The 14,284-nt window shown below is 40.6% G+C and overlaps 1 protein-coding gene across 1 annotated transcript in view; it reads left to right on the top strand.

The window, feature by feature from the left end:
* Nucleotides 1–14,284, top strand: part of GPC3 (glypican 3) — a 430,336-nt gene that overhangs the window by 362,486 nt on the left and 53,566 nt on the right. Inside the window, exon 7 of the mRNA XM_057538135.1 lies at nt 10,220–10,379. Within this exon, the coding sequence (XP_057394118.1) occupies nt 10,220–10,379 (160 nt within the window). The remainder of the gene's footprint in view (nt 1–10,219; nt 10,380–14,284) is intronic.

Below are 14,284 nucleotides of genomic sequence, written 5' to 3'. Positions count from 1 at the left end.
TGATCTAGACCTAGCCTTTAAAGGCAGGAAGCTTTGACAGGGAAACTAGAGGCATCTCACTAATCCTTGGTGGGCCAGATGCATTCGGTTGACTCTTAAGGCCCTGTGCTTGATGACATAGCTGCTGTGGTTCATACACAGAGGTTATTTTTAGAGGCAAGAATTCTCATTTCCCAAAAGTATAACCACAAAATGTCTATTTGGAATGAATCAGATTTATACACTAAGACAATAGTAAATGCGCAAATCACGTCTGTGTAACCTCAGTTCCCTGAGGAAATGTGATATCTTGGTATACTCTCACCCTGGGACCCTTATCCTCTGTCAGTGGCCCTCATCTAATTACGGCGGTCCTTTGGAAACCCAAGTGGTGCTGTGGGGTTTCACAGATGTCTTCGAAGTAAGTTTTCCTTCCAGAAAAAAGGTATATTTCATTCTTGAGGCTTTTCACAATTTAAAACTGACATAGGGACAAAAAGTCACTAATCTTCAGCCATGGTGGTAGCCAGGGTCGGATGCCTTCAGAGGGAAATTGGACTTGGTGGCCTGCAAGGTTACCCTGCTGTATTTGCATTTGGCTGCCACACCTGGCCAATCAGCCTTATCTAGCCAGCTTCTGTGTTTTGTGGGGCTTTTGGACCCTTACAATGAGATTTATTCTAGTAATGCTAAAGACCCTAAAGGAGGTCATTACAGAGCACAGAACTAACACACAATAGGCCAACTGATCTAGCAGACAGAGTACTCATGTGGGGATTGGAAGGGGCTCACCAGGTGGCCTCAGGAACCTTGTTCAGCTACTTAGTGCTTTGGTTGGCCATATCCCTTTGAATTACTTGGTTCATTTGCTTAAAAAGATCAATTTCCTGCCTTCTTCTTTCACTTGGCCCTGCTTTATCAGAGGAGGGGGCTCCCTCAGCTGGAGGGGAATATGGGACCCACTGGCAGTCAGTCACTCAGTCTATCTGTACATCTGTCTAGCCTCAGTGTATCCAGGGCTCCCTGGCAGGAATCAGCTATTTCTATACCAGAGCAATAGCAATGGCGTATCAGACCAGGGTTGAAGAGAGAGAGATTGAGAGAATCAAAAGTCGGTCAATAAATTGCTTATTTATTTTGTTAGCCCATTGGTTCATTTATTCTTTCGGTTACCAAGCATTTCCTAAGCACCTGCTATGTGTCCGGCCCTGTGCTAGTCCCAGGGCCATGCCCTTTCCAATTTAATGCTGGATTACAGAAGCCCTCCTCCCTGGCCCCATTCCAATTCCTAACCACTTTACAGTAACTACCCTTGAACTTTTTCAAGATAAAAATGGGCACGTTGCCTCACATCTCTCTCAGCTCCAATTTCCTTATTTGTAAAATGAAGCTAATAATACTTGCCCTGCTGCCTCACAGGGGTCCGGGATGGATCAACCAAGAAAACAGATATGGAACTACTTTCAATTATAAAAATAATGAAATACTGATAGTAATGACACAATAACTAAGATTTATTGAGAGCCTACGGTGTTCCACAGAATGAGCCCTACCCAGGCTATAATTGAATGTTAACTGGAACCAAAAATTCAGAATTCATCCTCTTCAGAGATTCAGGTCTTATAAACATATCATTTTTAATATATAATATTAATATATCATTGTGTAAGTGCTTACTGTGTGCCAGATACTAAGCTTAGTCCTTTACATGGTTTACCTCATTTAATCCCCATGATAATGCAATGTGGGAGATAGGTATAGGTATTATTATACACGTTTTATAGATAAGAAATATAAGGATCAGAGAGGTTAAAGAATAACTTGTTTATAATAACAAAGCTAGTAAACGATAAAGTCTAGATTTGAACACAAGTTTTCTGTCTCTAGAGAGTGTGAGATTTTAACCACCGTGCTTTGCCTCCTCTTGGAAAAGCGTAAAGCTCTATACAGTTCTAAGCTATTGGTAATATTATTGTAAAGATTTTTATTTTAAGGCAGTGGACAGATTCCTAACTGCAGAGAACCATTTCTGCCACTGGGAGCGAGCCCCACCAAAATAGTTTTAATTTCATCCCGAGTTTGCTTCTTTCACATCCTGGTTTGTTTTACTATCCAGGTATTTATTGAGTTGGGAGGACTTATTCTCACAAGTTTCCAGGCTACATTAACAAACGTAAAGTAAGAATCGGGGAAGCTAGAAGTGGTAGAGAAAGTGTGTGCTGTGGATAAGAGGTGGACATGGAAGCAATGCCCAGGCAAGAGTGTATCTGGGTGTGGGTGGCCTTCTTAGTGACACCACATGGAAGCACAGCCTCTAGCGGGTCCCATTGCTCTTTATTACTACACATCTCTGCGTGCATCCTTAGTGCACAGACCCTTATCTTACTGGGAACATCCAGAAGGGTTTCCCCAGACTCTTACAAAATTTCCACCCACCCTTTTTTTTCTGGTGCCTCAGGGTTTGGCCAGGGAGTGTTACTTGTTTTGCTTCACAAGGCATCTGTAAGAAGCTCTTCGTGTCTGTCTCTGTGGCTACTACCGCTCCTCCTTCTCCACTTCCTCCCTTTCTTCATCTTCAAGATCATCATCATTATCCTTAGCAACAGGGTTAACATGTTCGAGAACTAATTACCTTGCCAAGCAATGTGCTGAGCACTTTATATGCATTATTCTATTTATCTGTTCATTCATCCATTTAATGAATATTTATTGAACATTTACTTTGTACCAAACACCGTGCTGCATATTGAAACAGACCATTATTTCTCCTGTTAGTCTAGTCGGGGTGCAACAGGGGAATATATAATTGCAAACTGTGGAAAGTTCTATGAAAAAAGGATACATGGGACTATGAAAGGTGAAAGGTGCTATTGAATTTAATTCTTCAACAACCCTGCAAAGTTAATGAATAGCATTATCCTCTATTTTACAGGCAAGGACACTGAAGCTCAGAGAGGTTAAGTGACTTGCCGAAAGTAACACAGCTAGTAAGTAGGCTGAGTAGAGATTCATACCCATGCGGGTCAGATTCCAAAGCTCACACTCTTAAGGGTTATACTTTATTGCCTCTCCAGTGTGTGAAGTGCATATATAGCCATTAATTCTAGCCCTATACACTTTGGTTCTGGCTTCTCCTCAAATGTGTGGAGTCGCAATTGTTTCCAATTAGTTGTGGCTGTGGTTTGGTGCATTCGTTCAAAGAAAGTGTGCATGCAAAGCAGAGGTCATGTGCCCTCGGTCTTGTGGATGTGCACAGCGTATAAATAATAATGGCATTCCCCAAAAGCTGGGATTCATTGGAGTCACACATTTGTTTCCCATTAGCTTATGCTACTCAAATACAAACAGTAAAGCATGTATTTACATTGCTGTGGACATGGAAAGCCGAGCCCCCAAAGCATTCCTTGCAGGTTGTATAAAGCTGAGCATCCAAATAGTTCAAAATCAGTTTTGTAAGCCCAACTTAATAGCTTTAAAATGAAACCTGGATTCCAGATATTTTTGAAAATGCTTAGAGAGAGGTATGTGAGTAGCCAAAAGAGACAAAACCAGCTAAATCCTCAAAATATGTACCAAGCCCCATATTTGTAGTATCTACTCTTGTTACTTGTCCTTTATTTTTAAAATGCTGAAGAGCTTAAAGTCAAGAAAACTCTTAACCATGTAACAGCAGTTATGGAATTTTTCATTCTATTCTAACCAGCTGTCTGAAGCTTTTCAAAACAAACCTGTTTGTGATGAGATGGTTTGGTTATTTAAGTAGATGGCGAGGCTGGGAAGAACAAGCAGGAGGCGTCCAATGTCATTATATCCCCCTCCCAGCTCTCCGACCCAATAACAAAAGGCTTTCCCATCAAGGTATAGTTCATGGATAGCAAATGAGAAAGTGAGATTGAACTGGAAATTATCTTAGGTGAAGAAGTCAGGATGGCAAAAAATGTGAACGAAGGCCCCATTAGTTGATGTCTTTACCTAAGAGAGCATGTTTTTTTGGTTTTTTTTTTTTTTTGGAAGACCTGTGGACTTGGAAGCAGAAGACTGTATTTTTAATGAGGTCACTATCACTTACTTAGTGACTTGGTCAAGTCTTATCCCCTCTCTGAGCCTCCCTTGACGTGGGAAATGGGGATGACAATCTTCCCTATTACACAAATTGATGGTGCAGACTCGAGGATTACATGAGAGAACATATGTTAAGCCCTAGCACAGTGTGTGGCTGATAAGGTTCATATCTTTGCAATCAAGATAATTCCAAGAGGCACATTACTTATACCATATAGACAGATCAAGAGTTGCTGCTCTCGCTGGTCTAATTTCAGCATATTTGATCCCCCTAAGAACAACAAGTATGTCGTTTGATCTTTGTTCTCCTGTCAAGCAAGCATGAAAAGAGCTTTGGCCAAATCACATCGTCCCATGCTGCAGTGCTCTTTTGTTATCTTGGTTATGGTTTTAAGAACATGAAATTGCTGTATTCTAGAAAGCCTTTTTTCCTCTTATGCTGTGGTTTTAATTTTCTTAAGTAATTATTCCAGGCTTTTTGTTTCCTTTTATCACACAACCCTGAGTACCTGTTCCAAGGCTAGCTTTAAATATTTCCCTTTCGAATCAAACAAAGTCACTCACTTTACACAAGGGTATTTTCATTAACTACAAAGACAAAAGGTCATGATGTCCATACCTAAGTGAAAAGGAAATCATCAGATTGCATTTACTTTTTTATAAAATGGTCTGAAGAACATGCATTAAGAATTCAAACACACGTGGGGCTGAGGTGACTCTTGTGCAAAGATGGTTTCACCGGATTTCTGGGAAGTGGAGTGACACTGGAGTAGCCTTTCTTAAAGTGTGGTCTGTGGTTCACTCACAGAAAGGTTGGGGCAGGGGCAGGGGTAGATCTAGTTAACAGTGCAGATCTCTGCTCTACCCCAGACCTGCTAAGTTAGAAGCTCTGTGGGTGGGGCCTGGGAGCCTGAGTTTTGAACGAACATCCTAGGTGATTCTTATGGAGATTGAAGACTCACTCCCATGGTGTATAAAAGTGTACATACCGTTTGACCCAGTAATCCTACTGACGGGAAACTAAGGAAAAATATGGAAAGAGTTATGGAATGCTCCTGATGGTCCATCTTTACTTATAAGAGCAAAAAGAACTAGAAGCAATGTAATATTTTCAACATTAGGAAACTGGTTAAGTAAATTTGGGTAGATCCCTGAGGGGCACTGTGTAGGTGTTTTAAACGCATTTAAAGCATGTCATTTATCACATTTATTCATAACAACCATTCTGTGAGGCAGGCATTATTTTCCTCATTTTACAGATGAGGACATTGAGATGTAGGGAGATTAAGCAGCAAGGTTAGTAAGTGGAAAGAAAGAAGTTAATAAGGGGAAAAACCAGAATTCTAAACCCAAGTCAGCCTGATTCTAAAATGCAAGTTCAACCGTGTAGAAATATAGACATTAAAAACAACCCTACCCCGGAAAACACAAACATTGGTTCTTAAAGTTTGGGAATTGGGTTTTTTCCCCCTTATTTCTCTTTCCTTTCCTCTTTCTGTATTACATTAATACTTACATAATGAAAATATTGTATTATAAAATAAAAATTGATTGTATATTTAAACAACCATGATAGTTTTATGTGAGTCAGAGTAGCAAGGAGGGTAGAAACTGTGGAAAAAGCTGGGCAGTGGGAAGGCCTCGTGTACTTCCTGCTAAGGAGGGCCAAACAATGCATGGCAGAAATGTCAGGTTTAGGGAATGGTTCTGGGGGTCATGGAGTAAAATCATCGGTGTTTTAATAAGATAGTTTATATTGATAATCATTATTCTGAGCCCTGGCTTTTAAAAAGCTAATAGGATAGTGTCCTTTGAAAATGGCAAACAGTTCATCAGAAGTATCAGGCACCTAAAGTTAACTGATTTGTGTGCAAGGCCCTCATAACTTTTCTTTTATAAAGTGAGCGTTCAGTCTGGAAGACACCGTAAAGAGTGAGAGAGGGAACAAAACGGTCAATATTGTGAGTTGTAATTAGCTTATTTGATTTCTGTGCCAAATTCCAGGCTGTGCTAAATCCACAGTCCTCGCTGGTAATTCCTCATCTCTGACACGTTACCCTTCTTTCAACACTCTGGAGCTTCAGACTCTTTGAGACTTCTGCATTAACAATAGCTTTCTAGGTTTGGATTTGTTTTGTTCATGTGTGAGGGTTAGGCTCGTCAGCAGATGTCTGTGTAATATGGTTTGAAAGTATGCTGTAATCCTTCTTCAATGCTGAAGTTGTCTCCAAAATGGGAGTAATTTAAGAACTAAAGAAGTAATTTCACTGGCAAAGTTTTAAAGTTTTTTTTAATTGCACTTTAAAAAAAACTGAAATACCGGAGAATACTGGGGGCATTGTACACGAGGTTGGAAAACAGCCTCTCAAAGATTAGCTACAGATCTTAGCCAGGGTCGTCCAAAAGGGTTTAGTTATTCATTCACAAGTTTTTCTATAATTCATCTGTGCTTTGGCTTTCTCCTTTTCCATGAGGTTGTGGAAGTAGCTTTTAAAGAATTAAAGATGCCATGCCACTTCATTTTGCTTCAGTTCAATAGCACATTTATTGAGTGCCTACTATGTGCCAGACACTGCCTTAAATGCTATGGGGTTCAAGGGTAAATAAGGCACAGCCCCTGGGCAGCTCACAGTCGGGTGGTGGAGGGAAGCCACGTGTACAAATAAATAATACCAGGTTGCATACGTAAAGTGCTCTTTAGGAGATACAGATAAAGGGAGCAGTGCTGGAAGAGGGAAAGGGAGAACTATAATAACTACCTGTGGTGGCCAGGAAGGCTTTATTAAGGAAGTGACATTTGAACTTGGCTTGAAAGGATGGAGTGCTTTCAATAGACAGAAATGAAAACAACTCACATTAGGTGCTCAATTAATGTTTGCTGAAGGGATTAATGAAAGGCACAGATGGGAGGCGTGCTTGAGGAAGAGCAAGTTCACAAGGCTGTATCTAACCTCAGCTTCCCCTTATGTGAACAGTTCTAATTCAGGTAATCCATGACATACACGAAGGATGTATTTTTCAAAATTGACCTTCAGATGTGTATGTCAAAAGCAATTTTCCCATACGAAATAATGGTAATAGAAGAAGTTGGGGTGTCTTGGTCAAACTGAAATGACATTATAGTCTAGGTTAGTAGTACTCAAAGAATAGTTTATGAACCCTGGTAGTCTATGAAACCCAGGGATCCACAAGGTCAAAATTACTTGCACAATAATACTAACTGTTACTTGCCTTTTTCACTGTGCTGATATTTGCACTGATGCTGCAAAAGCAATAGTGAGGACAACTGTTGGCACCACAGTGTGAATCAAGGCAGTGGCGCCAAACTGTACTCGTCATCATTGTACTCTTCACTGGCATACACCTGCAGGAAAATAAAAGGCATTTCACTTAAGAATATCATTGCTGAAGCAGTAAAACTGATTAATGTATTAAACCTTAATGCCTGAGTATACTTCTAAAGAATATTCTGCGTTATGACATTTGACGTATGTTTAAGATACTTCTGCTGCAAACTGTGTTGATATGTGTCTCAAGGAAACGCACTTCTGAGATTATTTAAGCTATGAGCTAAACTAGCCTCTGTAATGACTGACGAACTATGGTTATACAGACTTGAGTATTTGCTAGACATTTTCTTCGAAAGGAACAAGGAGAGCTCGACAGTTAAAGGAAAAACTGAACAGTATTTGTTGCCAAGGATACCATTTGAACTTTCAAGAGAAAATTAAAATTTTGGAAAACTTGTATCTGCCACCATGACCTTGAGAGCTTCCCAATATTTAAAAGACTTTTTAAATGAGATTGGAGGTGATGTTAATCAATGTGATTTTTTGACATCATATAATGGAAGATTTCAACATTTGGAAAACCTGCAGAACTCAGTGAACCAATATTTTCCGGATGATCCATGCATGATGAGACAAAATGGGTAAAAGGCCCATTCAAAGTTCGAAGCATACCAATGGATTTTAATGTAACAGAACATGAAAAGTTTGTTTATATGGTTTCGTATTCAACATTGCAAGTAACCTTTCCTCCTTGTTGAATTTTTATGTAGTATCAATGAAAAATATCCACAATTATCTGAAAAGGCTACTAAAGTACTTCTCTCTTTTCCCATTACATACCTGTGAGAGGCTGGATTTTCTGCAAATGTTTCAACCAAAACAACATATAAGAACAGATTGAAGGGAGAAGCAGATATGACAATCCAGCTATCATATGAAGCTAGATATTAAAGATATGTGGGGGCTTCCCTGGTGGCGCAGTGGTTGAGAGTCTGCCTGCCAATGCAGAGGACACAGGTTCGAGCCCTGGTCTGGGAAGATCCCACATGCCGCGGAGCAACCAGGCCCGTGAGCCACAACTACTGAGCCTGCGCGTCTGGAGCCTGTGCTCCGCAACAAGAGAGGCCACGACAGTGAGAGGCCCGCGCACCGTGATGAAGAGTGGCCCCCGCTTGCCGCAACTAGAGAAAGCCCTCGCACAGAAACGAAGACCCAACACAGCCATAAATAAATAAATAAATAAATAAAATTTTTAAAAAGATATGTGCAAAAATGTAAAACAATGCCACCCTTCTTCTAATGGTTTTATGTCAGGGGAAAATATATTTATTTTTCATTAAAAATGCTATTTATGTTAACATATCATGGGTTTATTATTGTTATGTTTAAATTAGTTATTAAATATTTTTTTAAATTTCTCAGTTATAATTTCTAAGATGGTAATGTCGATAGATATAACTATATATAATCAAAAGTTCCCTGGGATTCCCAATAAGAGTATAAAGGGGTCCTAAATTCTAAAAGTTAGAGAACTGCTGGTGTAGCTTATCCTAGCCTGTGTGTCTGTATTATACATTTAGATGTGTGGGGTTGGGAGGAGGCGTAGAGAAGCACATGCCTTAGAGCAGCAGGGCGGAGATGGTGCTGGAGTGGGAGATGGTAGGTGGGTTGGCTTCTCAGACAACATTAAAGGTTGTTGGCCAGGAAAGAACCAACTTTTTGTTGTGGACTTTTCTTTCTTTGCTTAAAAAGAGAAACAAACCTGCAGTCACATTTCTCTATGATACGTAGCTTGTTGCAAGTAGATCGTGGTGTAACAGCTAAATCACAGGTGGAGAACATAAGAGTATATTTTGCAGTGACAATGAACACAGACAGTGGAAGCCACGGAAACCAAGATGTGCCTGTGTTATGTATGCAGCATTTTTTTCTTCCAGATACCTCTTCTGCAATCACAAAGATCTCACTTTCTACATATCCAGCATCTTTTGTTGTCCATTATTTAAAAATGGAAGGTGGGACTGAGATTTAGAACTAAGCATGGATGATGGGGCAGAAGCTAGAGGAGGAATAGAGGATGTTGGAATACAGCCTTGGAGAGAGATGGTGAGGAAAAGTAAAACTGCCCTCAGAGACCACTCATGCTGTGAGCTGGGCTTCTGAGTCAATGGAGAGACATTTGGGAGGCGGGAGTCACCATAACATTAGAAAGGCATTGACTGTGTGACTGAAAACCCAGAAACTGAAGGACAAAACAGACATGCCTCTTATTAGGCACATGGTCTACAATGAAGCAAAATGAATTTCAAAGCATCTTATTGAAATTGTGGAAGAGGGAGATATTTTTCAAGTTTTTCTAGTGGTCAGGGCATAGTACGAGGCAATTAATTATAAGTATTCATTTAAATGTGTATAAAATGTCACTGCTATTCTCTTCATTTGGTGGGATGCATTTGTTGCTTTAATTTAGTGACTGTAAATATAGTTAGAGAGGGCTTCCATAGACATCTTCTCTGAACGTGGTGTTCTCTCAGCCTATTAATATGCCTTGCCTATCATGTCTTAAGTTCCTCAGTGAGTTCTCCTCCCATGGAGGCTTTCAGGAACTTAAGACATGGGAACGTTCTGATACAGTATACACTCTGGCTACTGGATGGTGGAAGTAGAGTGGAAGGGTGGAGAATCATGTCAAATGCTATGGAAGGGTCCAGAAGTATGCAACTCTAGAGAGTATAAGCAGTGTACATCTATTTAAGTTTGAAAATGATTTGTAAAACCTTCTGTGTAACTCTTTTAACATTTTTTAATGCCTCCTGTTAATAACACACTGTTTTAGCCCTGCCTGAGAAATATGAAGAACTGCTACAATCCTGGTTGTTTTCTTTCAGCTCCTGAGGACCATGTCTGTGCCCAAGGGTAGAGTTTTGGATAAAAACCTTGACGAGGAAGGGCTTGAAAGTGGAGACTGCGGCGATGATGAAGATGAGTGTATCGGAGGCTCTGGTGATGGAATGATGAAAGTGAAGAACCAGCTCCGCTTCCTTGCAGGTAACTGACGAGTGCTGGCTCAAATCTGAGCTAAAATGGTGATGCTTGGGGATTAAAGACCAATTGAATCTGCTCTCTATAACTCCTCTAAAATCTCTGCAACACACAATGCCATCAATTCTTCAAGGAAAGACTACACTCTAGAAAATGAAGTTTTCAGGTAGCCTTTTTTTTCTTTTAAATCTCTGGACCTGGGTAGAGGGTAACTTCCTGTTTCTCATTGTCTAAAATGAACTGACCTAAATCAGTTGGCTCTGTTTCCTACTGGAGATTTCCTTGGTTCTTCTCAGTTATAAAAAGAGATGAAAAAAGAAATGCAATCTTGAGAGTCTCGTGAAAACCAATGATGGGGTAACTTCCAAAGGAAAAGACATTAGCTGACCCTCTCTTTTTAGAATGTCATATTTGGTTTTTTTCTCACAAGTAGTCTAACACTGATAGGCTATGACACATAACTGCACGGCTAGGTGAAAACAAATAGAAGAAAAATAGAGAGCTGATACTGTCAAGAAGGCAAAACAACCACAACAAAAAATATTCCCTCACAAGTCACATTTGTATCGATTAGCCCAATTTACAAAATACTTCCATATGGATAGGTGTTCGTGTTTCCATTTTACAGATAAGAAAACTGGGGCTCAGAGGAGAAATGAGATTCATCTAAATGGCAGAGCTGGAAATCTAACTTGGGTCTTAAGACTTCCAACGTCACGCTCTTCCTTCTGCAATGCACAGCCTTCTCCTTGAAATCCTATTGCCCGTGGCCTCTGAGACCCTGCAAGCTCCTCTTCCTTTTTCAACCTCTTTCCTTCACTAGTTCTTTCTAATCCTACCTGAAACTGGGTGTCTCCTTAAGCCTCTATCTTTTCTCTCTTTTCCGGAGAAAACACAGATCTTATCCACTTTGGCTCTTTCAATTTTTTTTGATTTCTGTAAGTTCTTTTTTTTTTTTTTTCCATTCTGGCAAAAAAAAATCTAGCATGAAATCTGCCCTCTTAACAAACTTTTAAGTGTACAGTATTGTTAATAATATGCAGATTGTACGGCAGATCTCCAGAACTTTTTCGTTTTGTATGACTGAAATTCTGTCCCCATTAAACACTAACTCCCCTTCCCCCCCCTCGAACCCTGGCACCATCAGTTTGCTTTCTGCATCTATGAGTTTGGCTACTTCATCTAAGTGGAATCATGTAGCCCTTCTGTGACTGGCTTATTTCACTTAGCGTAACGTCCTCAAGGTTCATCCATGTTGTAGCATATGACTACAGGATTTCCTTCTTTTTAAAGGCTGAATAATATTCCACTACATGTATGCACCACGATTTCTTTAACCATTTAGCCATCAGTGGACCTTTAGGTTGTTTCTACCTCTTGGCTGTTGTGGATAATGCTGCAGTGAGCATTCTTTAACTATTATATCACTATGGGGATAATTCATAAAATCATTACCTCCAATCTTAACTGCTCTCCTGAGCTCCCATCCCACATCTCCAGCTGCTTACTAGTCATTTCTTCCTGGCTTTCCCACCATTACCCCCAGCTCTATGTGTCGGAAATCAAACGTATCAACAGACCATCCCAAACTGGTTCCTCCCTTAATATCCTTATTTTTCTAATGCCACTACCATTCTCCCAGTCGCTGAGGCTTAAAACGGAAGTCATCTTTGACTCTTCTCCCTTGCCCTTCATGTACAGTTGGGCACCAAATCACTGTAGATGATCTGTAATTTTTTTTCTGCTTCTCTCACTGTTTCCTTTCTGTCCCCCTTTCACCCCCCTGCATGTGCTATTTCAATCACATCTTAAGTGGTCTCCAGTCTTCTAGGCTAAGACAGGAGTATTGAGAGCCTTAGGCTAGCAGATTAGAGAACAAAGAATCAGAGACCCAGGCAGAAGATTCCACCAAATTTATCTTGTACAGCTGCCAGGTTAGTCTTTCTAAACCATCTCCTACCACTCCCTAGCTCAGCTACCTTCATCCTGTCCCCATTGCCTGGAGGATAGCGCTCAGACTCCTTAGCAGAGTTCTGAGGGCCTTCTGGTCTAGCCTCAAGTATCCTTTTGGCTTCATTTCCCACCAGTAGCCCCACAGGAACCCTGCACTTTGGCAAGAACAACCATACTCACGCCCCATGAGCATGAGTAGACATACTGTTCTTATCTGTCTTCATAGCATTGCCCACATTTATTTCTATATAGATACCCCACTTTTATTTTTTCTTAAATTACACCCATCCCTAAAAGTACATTTCAAGTATGATGCAGTGAAAAAAAATAGGTTTGGGGTAGAGTAAATTTGTATTTGAATTCTGGCTCTATTCCTTATGCGCTAGCAGGACCTGGGTCGGTTCTTAGCCTCTTATCTAAGTCTGCATTCCCTCATCCATCATAGTGGGGATCATTACCCCAACTTCATAGGACTATTTCAGGATCAAATCGAGGGAGAAAGTTTGTAAGGCGTCTAACCCAGTATCTGGAACATACTAGGTGACCCATAATTATTAGTTTCCTTCAATGAAGTCTTTCACAACCATCTCAGTCTACAGTTATCTCTGTCCTCTGAATTACTAAAACAAATTCTGCCAGTGCTTTCAAGAAATAGTCTGCAGTGGCTCCCAAGTTCCATTCCTAGGGCATAACATGATCGCTCAGAGCCTGGCATCCTATAAAAAGAATGTTGAATAAACATAATAAGTAAAAATAATAGAAGCTTATGTTTATTGGACATTTACCATGCTGCAAGCACTGTTCCAGGACTTCCCAGGCACTGCCTCATGTCATTTTCACAACATCACTATTATTATTCCCACTTTACAGATGAGAAAACTGATGCTGGAAGAGGTAGAGTAATTTGCTTAAGGTCATGCAGTGGCTAAGGTCGAGAGTTAGGATTCAGATTTCAGAGGCCACTCTTTGGACAAATCTGCTTTGCTACCCCCAAAAGCTTTTGGTCATCTAAAGGTTGCCCAGATGATTTAGCAAACTAGTAACTGGTCTCCACGCTGATCCCTAGTACATACCACTGTTGATGTTTCTCCAAAAGTCCCTGCTTATCCCTTCTCTTGCTTTCCTGCCTATAAGCCACTTCCGTATCCATTTCAAAACACGATTCCACAGTTCCATGGTGACTTAACTTTTTAAAACAGTGTTTGGTCTGGGACCTTGTCAAGGGCCTTTTCAAAATCTGAATAGATTACATCCACTGGTTTCCCTTTGTCCAAATGCACATTTATCCTCTCAATTCTAGTCAATTAGTTAGGCGTGATTACCCTAAGTGCTTTGTAAACTGTAAAACGCTATACAAATGGTGGTTAATTTAATTTACGGGAAAAATGATGCCTTACTCCCAATAGGTTACACTTGCCTAACATGTTCAGTGATCCTACCAGCCTGGAGTTCCTTGGGTCCCCTTTGAAATGCTTCTCGTGGAGAGGAGACTCATTGGCAATCTGCCAGGCTCGTGGCACAATAGCTATTTGGAATAACAAGCTATACACTTCGGTCAGCTGTTACACAGTTTTACCCAAAATCTGGGTAGATGCCACCTGGTCCTGGTGATTCATCAACATCCACTTAGTCAACTAGACTTGGAACACTGTGTGCGTTTACCGCCATCTCATTTAGAACATCCAAATTCCTTCCTCCGAAAGACAACTTGAAAATAAAAAACAAGGCTCAGAGTATGTTCAGGCTCTCTTCTATCTCCCTTTTGTCCCTCAGCCGTTCTTTTGCACTCTAGCCAGCCAGGTCCTACTGGCTGGCTTCCCCGGCTCACTTCTTCCCATCTTTCGTTGCACTGGATGAAGTGCAGGTCACCGAGGTTCTATTCTTGGCTTTGCTTCTAAGTCCCATGTATCCCAGGGCAAGCCCCTTCCTCTCTTTAGAAGTCAGTTTCTCCATTTGTA

This window comes from Balaenoptera acutorostrata, chromosome X, assembly GCF_949987535.1.
Source record: "Balaenoptera acutorostrata chromosome X, mBalAcu1.1, whole genome shotgun sequence".
NCBI lineage: Eukaryota > Metazoa > Chordata > Mammalia > Artiodactyla > Balaenopteridae > Balaenoptera > Balaenoptera acutorostrata.
Note: the sequence above shows the minus strand (reverse complement) of the source record. Positions and strands in the feature narration are given on the sequence as shown.